The sequence below is a fragment of the Rhinoderma darwinii genome, chromosome 7 (assembly GCF_050947455.1).
Source record: "Rhinoderma darwinii isolate aRhiDar2 chromosome 7, aRhiDar2.hap1, whole genome shotgun sequence".
Taxonomy (NCBI): domain Eukaryota; kingdom Metazoa; phylum Chordata; class Amphibia; order Anura; family Rhinodermatidae; genus Rhinoderma; species Rhinoderma darwinii.
The window spans coordinates 14,573,532-14,589,290 of NC_134693.1; the positions used below are offsets into that span (position 1 = coordinate 14,573,532).

General features: G+C 44.8%; 1 protein-coding gene and 1 pseudogene across 1 annotated transcript; both read left to right on the forward strand.

The window, feature by feature from the left end:
• The first annotated feature begins 989 nt into the window (after positions 1 to 989).
• Positions 990 to 5,092, forward strand: LOC142657024 (DNA damage-regulated autophagy modulator protein 1-like; annotated as a pseudogene).
• A 2,495-nt stretch (positions 5,093 to 7,587) lies between these two features.
• LOC142657053 (DNA damage-regulated autophagy modulator protein 1-like) lies at positions 7,588 to 11,772 on the forward strand. Its single transcript, XM_075832104.1, has 6 exons — positions 7,588 to 7,778; positions 9,194 to 9,261; positions 9,456 to 9,598; positions 10,897 to 11,136; positions 11,304 to 11,390; positions 11,503 to 11,772. Exons 1-6 carry the CDS (start codon positions 7,660 to 7,662, stop codon positions 11,572 to 11,574), a joined length of 729 nt encoding a protein of 242 aa, XP_075688219.1. The 5' UTR covers positions 7,588 to 7,659; the 3' UTR covers positions 11,575 to 11,772.
• The last annotated feature ends 3,987 nt before the right edge of the window (positions 11,773 to 15,759 follow it).

A 15,759-nucleotide genomic window follows, 5' to 3' on the forward strand; every position in this document is an offset into this window, starting at 1 on the left:
GGAGATGGAAATCGGGTTGTTTTAAAAGGTACATTCGTCCTCATTTGTTAACATGTTGATCTTGATGTCTTTTTCCATAGATGTTCGTAGACCGGTGGTTTGGTTGATCGGACACTCATATATTTATTGGGCTGGATCTGGGTTTCAAGCAAGCCAATGTGTACTGGAGGGGTATTAGAGGTCTAAAATGGCTTCCAGTCCTTCCTGAGGTGGTTGCAGTTAGCAGAATGTCACAATCACCAACAGTTCTGGTAATACACGCAGGTGGTAACGGCCTTTGTTCAACAAGGGTGGCTGAATTGATTTCAATAATACGTTCCGATTTTGACCGTTTTGCGGCTTTCTTTCCGGATCTGGTAGTTGTGTGGTCTGAAATAGTGCCGCGGGTTTTGTGGAAGGGAGCGAGGAACAACGCATCCCTGGAGAGGACTCGTCTCCTTTTGAATGTCAGGGTATCGAGACATTTCAGGGGAAAAGGGGGAGTAGTCATACAACATTGCCAGTTAGAAGGCGACAACAGGGGTTTAATGCTACAGGACGGTGTCCACTTGAACGACATCGGTTTGGACATTTTTCTTTCGGGTTTGCAGGATGCCATTGATAGGGCCTTGTTTTTACTTAGGGGAGTGGGACGGAGTGCGGTGTACACTCGACTCCGTTTGGCGTGTTCGGAGGCTCTTGTTCCGTTCGTTGAAAGGGTATTTGTAATACGGGTCACCTGGCAAAACAACGAAGACATGCCCACCGCGGGGACGGTGGCACGGCATGCGAGGTGATAGTCATCTGAACAAAAGTTTAATTAATACGCAATGAACGGACAAGGTTTCCCTTGGTTTATAAAATTGTTAATAAAAGCTATGGCCACCCCCACTTTTATTCCACAAAGATGACTGTGTTTATTTCAATAATAGTACATTAGGTATCACTCAGAAGCATTTCAGAAGTACATACAGCCTTGCATTAACTCAGCGAATCTTCTATTTGGCGCCATGGACATCCGGGGTTTGGCATTCTTGCCTCTCCTCTGGTTCGTATGGATGCTATTGGGCCTCGGTGCCCTGATTGTCTTGACTGTCATGTCAGGGCATGAAAAATATCCTTATATCAGGTAAGAGGGGACAGGGCAAGAATCCTGACTTTATAGTATAATTGTTATTATTATTACTGTTATTCATGAAATGTTATTATAATTATATTATTACTATTATTATGAGTGAATTATTAATAATCTCCATCAAATAATTAATACGTCTAAAAACAAATGTAAAGTAGTCTAAAGAAAAAAATGGAGTAGTTGCCCATAGCAACCAATCTGATTTCAGCTTTCATCTTACGGAGATTCTTTAGAAAATGAAAGCTGAAATCTGATTGGTTGCTATCGGCAACTACCCCACCTTTCCTTTGCACTCCTTTGATAAATCTCCAGTGACAATAAGTCTATAGATGTTTTTCCTCATCATATACACTGTAAATGTCATAGTACAAATGATGATAAATAACAATAATAATTTTGTTATTTTACGTACTTTTACCAAGTTCCTCTGCTTCCTCCCGGGGAACATATAACTGGTTACACTGTCTAACAGTAATACTGTCCTAGCTGCTCATAGCAACCAATCAGAGTTCAGATTTCATTTCTCAACCTGCTATTAAAAAATGAAAGCGGCGCAGTGATTGGTTGCTATGGGCAACAATAATATGTATATGACAATTGAATATAATGGTGTAGCCAAGTCACTCATAACACTGACCGGAGGAGCGAAACTATCTCCTCCGCTCGTTGAGGGAACGGGGTTAGGGGAGCATTTATTTTATTAGACACTAGAGGGGCATTATACTGGCGGTGCGGGGCCCACTATGGGGGCATTATACTGTATGGGGGCACCTATCAGGGCATTATAATGTAGGGGGCAGCTATGGGGGCATTATACTGTGTGGGGGCAGCTATTGTGCATTATACTGTGTGGGGGCAGCTATGAGGCATTTAACAATGTGTGGGGGGTATTATACTTTGTGGAGGCCACTATGGGGCAATATACTGTGTGTATGTGGGGGGGGGGGGCTCTATGGGGCATTATATTGTGTGGAGGCCACTATAACGGCATTACACTGTGTTTGGGGGGGACTCTATGGGGCATTATACTGTGTGGGCTGAACTGGGTGTGTATGGGCGGAGATTGGGCGGAGTAAGAGGCGCGCCATATTGGTTGTAATACTTGAAAGTCGGGAGGTATCAGTATGGAGAGGGGAATTTTACAACTTCAAATAATATTAGAAGTCAGAAATAGAGATGGAATGATTGGACATTCAGGAGATAATGGGGGAGAATTTTCAATACTGTGCAAAGAAAACATGGAGCCGTTGCCCATAGCAATAAATTGGGTTCCTAAATTCATTTTCCAAACGGTCTCTGATAAACGAGAGCTGCAATCTGATTGGTTGCTATTGGTAACCGCTTCGTGTTTTCCCGCAGTATTTTCTGCTTCTACTTGACTGTGGATATTAGAACATATTATGGAGGGTGATTATAATGGAGGGAAATAAAGTCTCCTCTGCTCTTAGATGAGACATTTCCACCGCTCGTCTCCTATTAACTCTCAATATTTTTCTTTATTTCACAGTGGAACGGGAAAAATGTTCCCTGAATCGGTGATCTACACCGTCGTCTTTATGGTGATGTCCATTCTCGGTAAGTGGATGCAGCTTCCTATATGGAGATAACATCATGAGGAGATCAGCGGCGCTAGTGCTCAGTGATAACCTTACATTCCTAATCACTATCCAGCACTGACCGGCGGCCATTACTGGATATTATAATCATCACTGCGTCCTGGAGTTAATACAAGTGTCTATAGAAATGATAACATGTATTGTCTATTTCAGGAGCCGGCGTCGCTTCCATCCAGTACAAGTTCATGATCATTCAGTCTGAACCATCGGAGAAGTGTTATATCATCGGCCAGAGAATCCTCTACGCCATGGAATGCATTGGTGGTATTGGGAATGTCATGAACGCCATATATTCGGTTAGTTATTGGGTTTTATATAAAGTCTCCGGTATTACACAGAGTCCCAGTACCCAGTAATATATAGAGGGGTCAGTACCCAGTAATATATAGAGGGGTCAGTACCCAGTAATATATAGAGGGGTCAGTACCCAGTAATATATAGAGGGGTCAGTACCCAGTAATATATAGAGGTGTCAGCACCCAGTAATATATAGAGGTGTCAGTACCCAGTAATATATAGAGGGGTCAGTACCCAGTAATATATAGAGGGGTCAGTACCCAGTAATATGTAGAGGGGTCAGTACCCAGTAATATATAGAGGGGTCAGTACCCAGTAATATATAGAGGGGTCAGTACCCAGTAATATATAGAGGGGTCAGTACCCAGTAATATATAGAGGGCAGTACCCAGTAATATATAGAGGGGTCAGTATCCAGTAATCTATAGAGGGGTCAGTACCCAGTAATCTATAGAGGGGTCAGTACCCAGTAATCTATAGAGGGGTCAGTACCCAGTAATCTATAGAGGGGTCAGTACCCAGTAATCTATAGAGGGGTCAGTACCCAGTAATATATAGAGGGGTCAGTACCCAGTAATATATAGAGGGGTCAGTATCCAGTAATATGTAGAGGGGTCAGTACCCAGTAATATATAGATGGGTGAGTACCCAGTAATATATAGAGGGGTCAGTATCCAGTAATATATAGAGGGGTCAGCACCCAGTAATATATAGAGGGGTCAGTACCCAGTAATATATAGAGGGGTCAGTACCCAGTAATATATAGAGGGGTCAGTACCCAGTAATATGTAGAGGGGTCAGTACCCAGTAATATATAGACGGGTCAGTACCCAGTAATATATAGAGGGGTCAGTATCCAGTAATATATAGAGGGGTCAGTATCCAGTAATATATAGAGGGGTCAGTACCCAGTAATATATAGAGGGGTCAGTACCCAGTAATATATAGAGGGGGTCAGTACCCAGTAATATATAGAGGGGTCAGTACCCAGTAATATATAGAGGGGTCAGTACCCAGTAATATATAGAGTGGTCAGTACCCAGTAATATATAGCGGGGTCATTGCTGGGGGTCCAGTGATGGATGGATATATATATATATATATATATATATATATATATATATACTGTGTTTAGCCCATTCTAGTCTTTGCTCCATAGAAAATTCAGTGTCTGGTGCTCAGTGGGATAAACATTGCTCGTTAGTCGTCCATTGCGCCCCAATATAACACACATTACAGTGGCGCACCCAGGTGATTATTCTTATATATTACTACCCCTGTATAATTACACTCCACCTGCGGCCTCTGCTGTTATATACTCTCAGATCTCCATGACGACCTCATTGATGACATTTATATATCTGTTTATGTTCTAGACGAAGGCCAATCCTACAGTCCACGGCATTGGACTGTAGGTTTGGCGTTTTTCCTTACTGCCACTTACAATCTGTGCCAAGCTGTATGCCTGTACAAGAGATCCGTCAGCAGTCGGCAAATGTGCCACATCAGACTGGTAACAACCGGGGTGACCATTGTGGCACTGCTGATCAGCATCATTCCATATGCTGCAGCAATAAGCGGCTCCTTTTCTAACCGATGTGGCAGTCGCTGTATTGAGGTGAGTTCATGTCACTATTCTCCATCTTGTGTAATCCACATGTCCTTTATAACAGTAAAATAGAAACTCTTGGTGGACCTGTCATCCTCCCATCTATTCCACACCAGAGCCACTGGTGAGTACAGCCGGCACTAACATCCTCTATCCTGTCCCTCTATCTTCTGCAGATCTTAAATATAACCGGCATGCTGGGAGAATATATGGGATTCTCCGGCTTGGCAATCCACCAAGTGACACATTATACAGATTTCCAGGTGAGTAGATGCCGTGTGAAGGTCTCATGTGCTCCAGAAGCGTTTCTGATGAGAAGTAATATATTGTATAGAGCCGGTTTATGATAAATGTTCTTTCTTCTTTTTTCCTCAGCGTCTGTCTTTAACATTGTCCAGAGAAGGTGTCTCCATCTCCATGAGGGAAAAGACTCAGGACCCTGAAAACCCCGAATAAGATCCGGGGCTAAGAACTAGGGGGCTGGAGAACCATAAAGACAACTAAAGCCATCTGGACAGCACTGGAGCAGAACATCTTCCTGCAAGTAGGATGAAGGGGCACAAAGACCTCACCCCTAGACCGCAGCAGGTCATGGAGCCAGAGATGCCACCTAAGATGGCAATAAGCATATGTAGATCACTGTTGACATCTATAGTGATCAGTATTACCATCCACATTGAGGTGATAGCGATGACAATGACACCGGTCCTTCCAGAAGTCAGTCTGAGAACACCAGTCATGGTACCAGAACCACCTGCAGATAAGTAACCTCCACCTCTTCTGGAACGTTGATACAACCAGCATTGACTTCCGATAAGGAGGAGTGAGGAGCGCGGCAGGTACAGAAGAGCGATGACTGAACGTTTCATCATGAAAGAGATATATACGTCGTAACAGCAACGTTCCTGAACACATAGCAGCAGGAAACCTCAACCATTGTGATTGCTGTACTGAAGAGAACAACAGGAATATCTGGAGCCGTCCTACCAGGAGAATGGAGATCTGGTCCTGATGCCATGATGACTGTATTGAACATTATCTACATGCACTACAGATGGTGCCAAGTCATCATCACGGCGGAGACGATAAAATGTGACAACCTGGTGGAAATCATCGTCTAGTAAACTCAATGTGTTGGAAAAATGTTTATTACTGTGGTTATTGCAACAACTGCTCACAATGCATACTTCCCAACTGCTAAATAGCTATCCCCACACAAAAAAATGTCCTCATAGCTGCCCCCATACAGTATAATGCCCCCCATAGATGCTCCCATACAGTATAATGCCCACGCAAATTCCCCCATACAGTATAATGTATAGCTGACCCCATACAGTGTAATGACCCATAACTGCCCCATACTGTATAATGCCCCTATAGCTGCCCCATACACTATAATGCTCCCATAGCTGCTCCCATATAGTTTAATGACCCTATTGCTGCCTTCATACAGTATAATGCTCCCACAGTTGCCCCCATACATCATAATGCCCTTATAGCTGCCCCATACAATATAAAGCCTGCATATAGTATAATCAGTGGTGTAACTACCGCTGTAGCAGTCGTAGCGGCTACTACGAGGCCCACAGCATGAGGGGGCCCGTGGCGCCCGCCGACAACACCGCCTATGCCCAGTGGTGCCGCTAGCAACGCCACTATGGGGCATGCGCCAGCCGGCCCCTAACATTTATGGGCTGGGCGGCACGGGCCCCCTCAAGCCCAGTGGAATTTCTAGCACCATAGGGGGCCCCGGGGCTAGCTACAGGCCCATTTACTTATATCTGCTTTCTCAGGAAGCAGATACAAATGAATACTATAGGCTGCAGGCCACGTTAGGCCTGCAGCCTATAAGGCTCTGTTAAGACTCCCTGGCGTGATGAAATCACTGCATCACGCTGGTCTGCGCATGCGTCCCGCCAGGAGGCCTCCGTCGCAAGGAACGGGGCAATTGAAGTACAAATTATTTGGGGGGGTTTGTGGCACAATATACAAGGGAGGGGGGGGGGTGCAGGGTGGTACTATATACAAAGGGTGGGCAGGGTGGCACTATATACAAGGGGGAAGGAGGGTGGCACTATATACTAGGGGGGAGGAGGGTGGCACTATATACAAGAGGGGGAAGCAGGGTGGCACTATAAATAAGGGAGGGAGCTGTGTGGCACTATCTACTAGGGGAGCTGTACAACACTATTTACAAGGGAGTGTCTATAGCTAAGGCAGTCGCTTGTACATGTATTCGCCCACTGTGGGCGCTGGAATAAACATACAGTAAAGATAAAGGATTATGCATTTTATTATTGTGTGATTCCGGGTCATTAGTAATTCCATGTTCTCCTAATACTGGAGCTTCACTAATAAACCTATTAAATGCTCTCAATATATGTCTGGTCATTATATAAGCCCGTGTATGAATATAATAATAGCAGCTATTACACTACAATGTGCCGGATATTCTCTTATACAGATGCGTCCTTCCTTGAGTTCTCTCTAAACTCGACATATCCCGAGATTATGGCGCGAGATGTTAAACACACATGTAAAAAAACTGTATACCCCCAACAGATGCCATCTGTCAGTCATCCATTACCCATAGACTCCCATGTTACAAAAGTATACATTTAACGTATATGGTTTTTTACTGGATGGCGTGACATTTTACTGAATTGGTATCATGACAAATTGTATAACAACGCAATTCAAGAATGGTTAGGGGTGGACACATCTGTTTAATTATGCGAATTGTGTATAAGAAATATATGTGAAAAGTTCTACAATACTGAGCACCAATCAGATTCAGGAATGTGTGATGAGGAATGTGTGATGAGGAATGTGTGATGATGTCACAATGACAGGAGCAGCTATGACATCACAGAAGACTGGTGACATCATCGAGTCTATACCGGCCATTGCCTGACATTACTTATTCCTTCTTATCTGTGAATTCAGAGAAAGAGACGGACAGAGATAGCGGCTTTTGTTTAGCGAATCTTTGCATTAACTCAGCGAATCTTCTATTTGGCGCCATGGAGATCCGGGGTTTGGCATTCTTGCCTCTCCTCTGGTTCGTATGGATGCTATTGGGCCTCGGCACCCTGACAGTCTTGACTGTCATGTCAGGGCATGAAAAATATCCTTATATTAGGTAAGAGGGGACGGGGCAAGAATCCTGGCTCTATAGTATAATGATTGTTATTATTATATTATTATTACTGTTATTCATGAAATGTTATTATAATTATATTATTATTACTTTTATTATGAGTGAATAATTAATAATGTTCATCAAATAACTAATACGTCTAAAAACAAATGTAAAGTAGTTTAAAGAAAAAAAATGGAGTAGTTGTCCATAGCAACCAATCTGATTTCGGCTTTCATCTTACTGAGATCCTTTAGAAAATGAAAGCTGAAATCTGATTGGATGCTATCGGCAACTACTCCACCTTAAGGTCCTTTGCACTACTTTGATACATTTCCAGTGACTAGAAGTCTATAGATGTTTTTTCCTCATCATATACACTGTAAATGTCATAGTACAAATGATGATAAATAACAATAATAATTTTGTTATCTTACTTACTTTTACCAAGTTCCTCTACTTCCTCCCGGGGACCATATAACTGGTTACACTGTCTAACAGTAATACTGTCCTAGCTGCTCATAGCAACCAATCAGAGTTCAGCTTTCAATTCTTAACCTGCTCTTAAAAAGTGAAAGCGGCGCAGTGATTGGTTGCTATGGGCAACAATAATATGTATATGACAGTTGAATATAATGTTGTAGCCAAGTCACTCATAACACTGACCGGAGGAGCGAAACTATCTCCTACGCTCGTTGAGGGAACGGGGTTAGGTGAGCATTTATTTTATTAGACACTAGAGGGCCATTATTATACTGTGTGTGGGGGGCCCACTATGGGGCATTATAATGTGTGGGGGCAGCTATGAGGCATTTAACAGTGTGTGGGGGGCATTATACTGCGTGGAGGCCACTATGGGGCATTATAATGTGTGGAGGCCACTATGGGGCATTATACGGTGTTTGGGGGGACTCTACGGGGCATTTATACTGTGTGGGCTGAACTGGGTGGGAATGGTCCGGGATTGGGCGGAGTAAGAGGCGCGCCGTATTGATTGTCCCTCTTTGCAATACATGAAAGTCGGGAGGTATCAGTATGGAGAGGGGAATTTTACGACTTCAAATAATATTAGAAGTCAGAAATAGAGATGGAATGATTGGACTTTCAGGAGATAATGGGGGAGATTTTTCAATACTGTGCAAAGAAAACATGGAGCCGTTGCCCATAGCAACCAATTGGGTTCCTAAATTCATTTTCCAAACGGTCTCTGATAAACGAGAGCTGCAATCTGATTGGTTGCTATTGGTAACGGCTTCATGTTTTCCCGCAGTATTTTCTGCTTCTACTTGACTGTGGATATTAGAACATATTATGGAGGGTGATTATAATGGAGGGAAATAAAGTCTCCTCTGCTCTTAGATGAAACAATTCCACCGCTTGTCTCCTATTAACTCTCAATATTTTTCTTCATTTCACAGTGGAACGGGAAAAATGTTCCCTGAATCGGTGATCTACACCGTCGTGTTCATGGTGATGTCCATTCTTGGTAAGTAGATGCAGCTTCCTATATGGAGATAACATCATGAGGAGATCAGCGGCGCCAATGCTCAGTGATAACCTTACATTCCTAATCACTATCCAGCACTGACCAACGGCCATTATTAGATATTATAATCATCACTGCGTCCTGGAGTTAATACAAGTGTCTATAGAAATGATAACATGTATTGTCTATTTCAGGAGCCGGCGTCGCTTCCATCCAGTACAGGTTCATGATCATTCAGTCTGAACCATCGGAGAAGCGTTATATCATCGGCCAGAGAATCCTCTACGCAATGGCATGCATCGGTTGTATTGGGAATGTCATGAACGCCATATATTCGGTTAGTTATTGGGTTTTATATAAAGTCTCCGGTATTACACAGAGTCCCAGTACCCAGTAATATATAGAGGGGTCAGTACCCAGTAATATATAGAGGGGTCAGTACCCAGTAATATGTAGAGGGGTCAGTACCCAGTAATATATAGAGGGGTCAGTACCCAGTAATATATAGAGGGGGTCAGTACCCAGTAATATATAGAGGGGTCAGTACCCAGTAATATATAGAGGGGTCAGTATCCAGTAATATATAGAGGGGTCAGTACCCAGTAATCTGTAGAGTGGTCAGTACCCAGCAATATATAGAGGGGTCAGTACCCAGTAATATATAGAGGGGTCAGTACCCAGTAATATATAGAGGGGTCAGTCTCCAGTAATATATAGAGGGGTCAGCATCCAGTAATATATAGAGGGGGTCAGCATCCAGTAATATATAGAGGGGGTCAGCACCCAGTAATATATAGAGGGGTCAGTACCCAGTAATATATAGAGGGGTCAGTACCCAGTAATATATAGAGGGGTCAGTACCTAGTAATATATAGAGGGGTCAGTACCCAGTAATATATAGAAGGGTCAGTCTCCAGTAATATATAGAGGGGTCAGCACCCAGTAATATGTAGAGGGGTCAGTACCCTGTAATATATAGAGGGGTCAGTACCCAGTAATATATAGAGGGGTCAGTACCCTGTAATATATAGAGGGGTCAGTACTCAGTAATATATAGAGGGGTCAGTACCCAGTAACATATAGAGTGGTCAGTACCCAGTAATATATAGAGGGGTCAGTACCCAGTAATATATAGAGGGGTCAGTACCCAGTAATATATAGAGGGGTCAGTACCCAGTAATATATAGAGGGGTCAGTACCCATTAATATATAGAGGGGTCAGTACCCATTAATATATAGAGGGGTCAGTACCCAGTAATATATAGAGGGGTCAGTACCCAGTAATATATAGAGGGGTCAGTACTCATTAATATATAGAGGGGTCAGTACCCAGTAATATATAGAGGGGTCATTGCTGGGGGTCCAGTGATATATATATATATATACTGTGTTTAGCCCATTCTAGTCTTTGCTCCATAGGAAATCCAGCCTCTGGTGCTCAGTGGGATAAACATTGCTCGTTAGTCGTCTATTGTGCTCAATATAACACACATTACAGTGGCGCCCCCTGGTGACTATTCTTCTATATTATTGCCCCTGTATAATTACACTCCACCTACGGCCTCTGCTGTTATATACTCTCAGATCTTCATGACGACCTCATTGTTGACATTTATATGTCTGTTTATGTTCTAGGCGAAGGAAAATCCTACAGTCCACGGCATTGGCGCAGGATTGGCGTTTTTCCTTGCTGCCACTTACAATCTGTGCCAAGCTGTATGCCTGTACAAGAGATCCTTCAGCAGTCGGGGAATGTGCCACATCAGACTGGTAACAACCGGGGTGACCATTGTGGCACTGCTGATCAGCATCATTCCATATGCTGCAGCAATAAGCGGCTCCTTTTCTAACCGATGTAGCAGTCGCTGTATTGAGGTGAGTTCATGTCACTATTCTCCATCTTGTGTAATCCACATGTCCTTTATAACAGTAAAATAGAAACTCTTGGTGGACCTGTCATCCTCCCATCTATTCCACACCAGAGCCACTGGTGAGTACAGCCGGCACTAACATCCTCTATCCTGTCCCTCTATCTTCTGCAGATCTTAAATATAACCGGCATGCTGGGAGAATATATGGGATTCTCCGGCTTGGCAATCCACCAAGTGACACATTATACAGATTTCCAGGTGAGTAGATGCCGTGTGAAGGTCTCATGTGCTCCAGAAGAGTTTCTGATGAGAAGTAATATATTGTATAGAGCCGGTTTATGATAAATGTTCTTTCTTCTTTTTTCCTCAGCGTCTGTCTTTAACATTGTCCAGAGAAGGTGTCTCCATCTCCATGAGGGAAAAGACCCAGGACCCTGAATAAGATCCGGGGGTAAGACCTAGGGGGCTGGAGAACCATAAAGACAACTAAAGCCATCTGGACAGCACTGGAGCAGAACATCTTCCTGCAAGTAGGATGAAGGGGCACAAAGACCTCACCCCTAGACCGCAGCAGGTCATGGAGCAAGAGATGCCACCTAAGATGGCAATAAACATATGTAGATCACTGTTGACATCTATAGTGATCAGTATTACCATCCACATAGAGGTGATAGCTATGACAATGACACCGGTCCTTCCAGAAGTCAGTCTGAGAACACCAGTCATGGTACCAGAACCACCTGCAGATAAGTCACCTCCACCTCTTCCGGAACGTTGATAGAACCAGCATTGACTTCCGATAAGGAGGAGTGAGGAGTGCGGCAGGTACAGAAGAGCGATGACTGAACGTTTCATCATGGAAGAGATATATACATCATAACAGCAACGTTCCTGGACACATAGTAACAGGAAATCTCAACCATTGTGATTGCTGTACTGAAGAGAACAACAGGAATATCTGGAGCCGTCCTACCAGGAGAATGGAGATCTGGTCCTGATGCCATGATGACTGTATTGAACAGTATCTACATGCACTACAGATGGTGCCAAGTCATCATCACGGCGGAGACTATAAAATGTGACAACCTGGTGGAAATCATCGTCTAGTAAACTCAATGTGTTGGAAAAAAGTTTATTACTGTGGTTATTAGGGTTCACAGGCTGTGTTAAGCCGGTGAACCTTTGACTGTAGGTCAGTTCTCCTTTAAATATCCCTAGGGGCTATCTGAGTGTTGGGGGGAGAATAGGATTGGTCCAGAGGGACACATGGGTGGGACGGTAAAAGGGATAAATAAGGAGACACTTCCGGGATTCAGCCTCTTTTCCCGCTCCCCTGCAGTGTGAGGAACCTCTTCAACGAGTCGTAGCAAACAGAGGACAGTTTCATAGCGATGGCGGAGCAAGCGCTGTTAGCGCTTCTACAGGAAAAGATTGAGAAGGAAGGTTCAGCTTGGCTCACACCGCTCTTAAGAGGTGGGTCGGAGCAGCTGGATGGCTCAGTGTCTGAGCCGTTAGCGAGCAGCGCACGGCCCGCTCGGAGGTGCCGTCCGCCTGCTCGTCTGAGTCCCTCCCCCACTAGACCTAAGAAGCGGGGGAGGGCGCCGTCTCGTCACCCGGCACAGAAGAAAGTTGTGGTGCACGAACGGCTTAGTGTAGGAGTCCCGATGCCGGCTCGTGGGGGGCGAGGGTTGGCAGGCAGCCAGGCCTCCCCTTCTTCAGGGCAGATTATTAGTCATGCAGGGATAGACAAGGCCCGCACACCTCCGCGTTTAGACGGCGCGTCGGGTATTATAAACAGCAGCGAGCAACTGGAAGGTCAGAAGCAGGCTGCTCCAAAGCCACCTGGCAGGCTTGCTAGGTGGTTTGGGAGAAAATCAGCCACGGTGGTGGGGGAAACAACAGAGGCAAGGGGAGTTAACAATGAAGGGGATCAGCATACTAGCATGGCAGGGACTAGTCAAATAGAGGAAGAGAGTGAGGAGGATTTCTTTGAATGCATACCAGGTACACCACAATTTAGAAACGATGAGCAAGTGAACAGATGTGTTACCGCCGGCAGATCCCAGAGAGGTGGGTCAAGGGGCCGTGGATCGAACACATGCTCGGAGTCTGGTTCTGTTAGATACGGGAAGCGAAAACATAAAAGGTATAGTTCCCGCAGACGCTCCAGCTCTAGGGATAGGATGAGTAGACGTAGACAGCGCTCCAATAGCAGGCTATACAGACATCACTCCCGAGGCTCGCATAGAAGCCGGTCGGCATATCGCACGTCATCCGTTTCTACGGATGATTCAAGGGATAGACGCAGTAGGTCACGCGCGAGCAGACAACGTGGGCGGAGAAGTAGATCGGTTGACCGAAGAAGACCGAGATTGGTTTCACCAGTGGAGTCAGCAACGTTGGTTTCTCCGCCGCCCACTGCGCAGACGCCAGAGGTTCGCCCTTTAGTCCAGCAGAGCGGTGAGTTGGCATGCGCACAAGCATGGAATAAGAATGCTAGTAATGAGACTGAATTGTTTGGAATGTTAAAACATGTTTTGGAGAAAATGGGTGGGACAGAGATCCCAGTTAAGGTCTCAGGGGCAGAGGAGCCGCAGCCTGTGCAGGCGGTGGATAATACGGGGATGTTACTCAGGGATTCATATTTCTGTGAAGTTGCGCCACTGGGTACACATATAACATCTGAAGTGAAGGAAAAAATTAAAATATGTGAATATGTGGATATATGGGCTTTGGTGTCACCAGAGCAGCTCACAGTGGATAAAGAACGGAAATTTGATAAAAGTGAGGATAAAAAACAAAAAGTTGCTAAAACATTTGGAAATTGGTTACAGGTTTTTGCGGTATTGGCCAGTATAACGAGCCAACATAAGCCAGAAAAAGCCTTTGAGTTATTCACATACTTAGATACAATTTATTCTGCGCATAAATTACACGGTGGGACAGCATGGTGGATGTACGATGAGGAATTTAGGCGCCGCTTGGCGATTCGGCCAGATATCGGTTGGTCTTCTAAGGCCACAGATGTCTGGATACAATTGATGATGTCCCAGCGGCCACAGAATTCCTTTCTTGCCTCCACTTCAGCGCCCACACAGTCTACAGCCGCGGGACGCAGAACAGGGGCTTGTTGGCTCTTCAACGAAGGGCATTGTCGTTTCTTCGCGTCTTGTAAATTCAGACACGAATGCTCTACCTGCGGAGGTTCCCACTCAGCTTTACGATGTTTTAAGAGAGGTAAGATCCCCACAAGGCCTGTTGCTGCAGGTAAGCCAGAGGACACCGGTGAACGTCCAAAAGATGCTTCCGTGGTTAGACAGGTACCCCAGGAGACAGGAAGCAGAAATGCTCATTAGCGGTTTCACATATGGTTTTCGTATACCGCACGTGTACCAAACAGCTTCCACGTTTGTGTCTAATTTAAAATCCGTTGAGTCCCAACCCGGCATTGCGCAGGAAAAAAATTGACAAAGTGGTTAGTATGGGGCGCATGGCGGGCCCCTTTCGCGAGCCGCCGCTAGTCAACCTTAGAATATCCCCTCTGGGGATTGTGCCAAAGAAAGAACAGGGTAAATTTCGTCTCATTCACCACTTGTCTTTCCCTCCAGGTGATTCGGTCAACGATGGAATATCTAAGGAGGAGGCGGCGGTGTCATACATGTCTTTCGACAAGGCTATGCACATAGTTTCGAAGGCAGGCCCTCTTGCCTTGTTGGCAAAGTCAGACATAGAATCGGCCTTCCGGCTTCTCCCGGTCCATCCTGACTGTTTTCACTTGTTGGGATGCCAATTGAATGGTTTGTATTATGTGGACATGTGTTTACCGATGGGTTGCTCTATTTCCTGCCGCTATTTTGAAATGTTCAGCTCCTTTTTAGAATGGGTTCTGCGGATGGAAACGGGCAACTCATCGATAATACATTATTTGGATGATTTCTTGTTCATAGGCCCGCGGGGTGAAGCATCCTGCCTATACGCATTGAATTAATTCAGGTTCTTCATGTCCTTGTTTGGGGTCCCTATAGCGGAGGAAAAAACGGAGGGGCCCAGCTGTTGCCTCTCCTTTTTGGGAATAAAAATTGACACGGAAAAAATGGTTCTTAGCCTACCTGAAGACAAGCTTGAAAAATTACGTCAGGCCATAGGCGGATGTATGCGGTCAAAAAAGATTACTTTGCACGACTTACAATCACTGTTAGGTCAGTTGGCTTTTGCCTGCAGGATATTCCCTATGGGCAGGGTTTTCTCTAGGAGATTGGCCATGGCAACGGCTGGTGCGAAGCAACCGCATCATTTTATAAGGCTTCCAAAATTATTAAAAGATGATGTCAAAGTGTGGCAATCTTTCCTCGAGTCATATGAAGGCATATCGTGTCTCAGGGAAGAGGAGTTGGGCAACGCGGATTTACAATTATATACAGACGCAGCGGGTGCTCATGGTTATGGTGCAGTTTTCAACAGAAAATGGTCGGATGATTGGTTTCAAAAAGGTTTTACAAGGAACTTAACGTTATTGGAATTGTTCCCCATAGTGGTGGCGGTAGAACTATGGGGTGAGGAAATGGCAAACAAACGTATACTTTTTTGGTCAGATAACGAAAGTACAGTAATGGCCATTAATAGACTA

What these genes read in the sequence shown, in the direction of transcription:
- LOC142657053 (XM_075832104.1), top strand. Translation starts at nt 7,660, where the DNA reads ATGGAGATCCGGGGTTTGGCATTCTTGCCTCTCCTCTGGTTCGTATGG. An exon ending in GAAAAATATCCTTATATTAG is followed by an intron (nt 7,779 to 9,193) that starts GTAAGAGGGGAC and finishes TTCATTTCACAG; the next exon opens with TGGAACGGGAAAAATGTTCC. An exon ending in GTAGCAGTCGCTGTATTGAG is followed by an intron (nt 11,137 to 11,303) that starts GTGAGTTCATGT and finishes TATCTTCTGCAG; the next exon opens with ATCTTAAATATAACCGGCAT.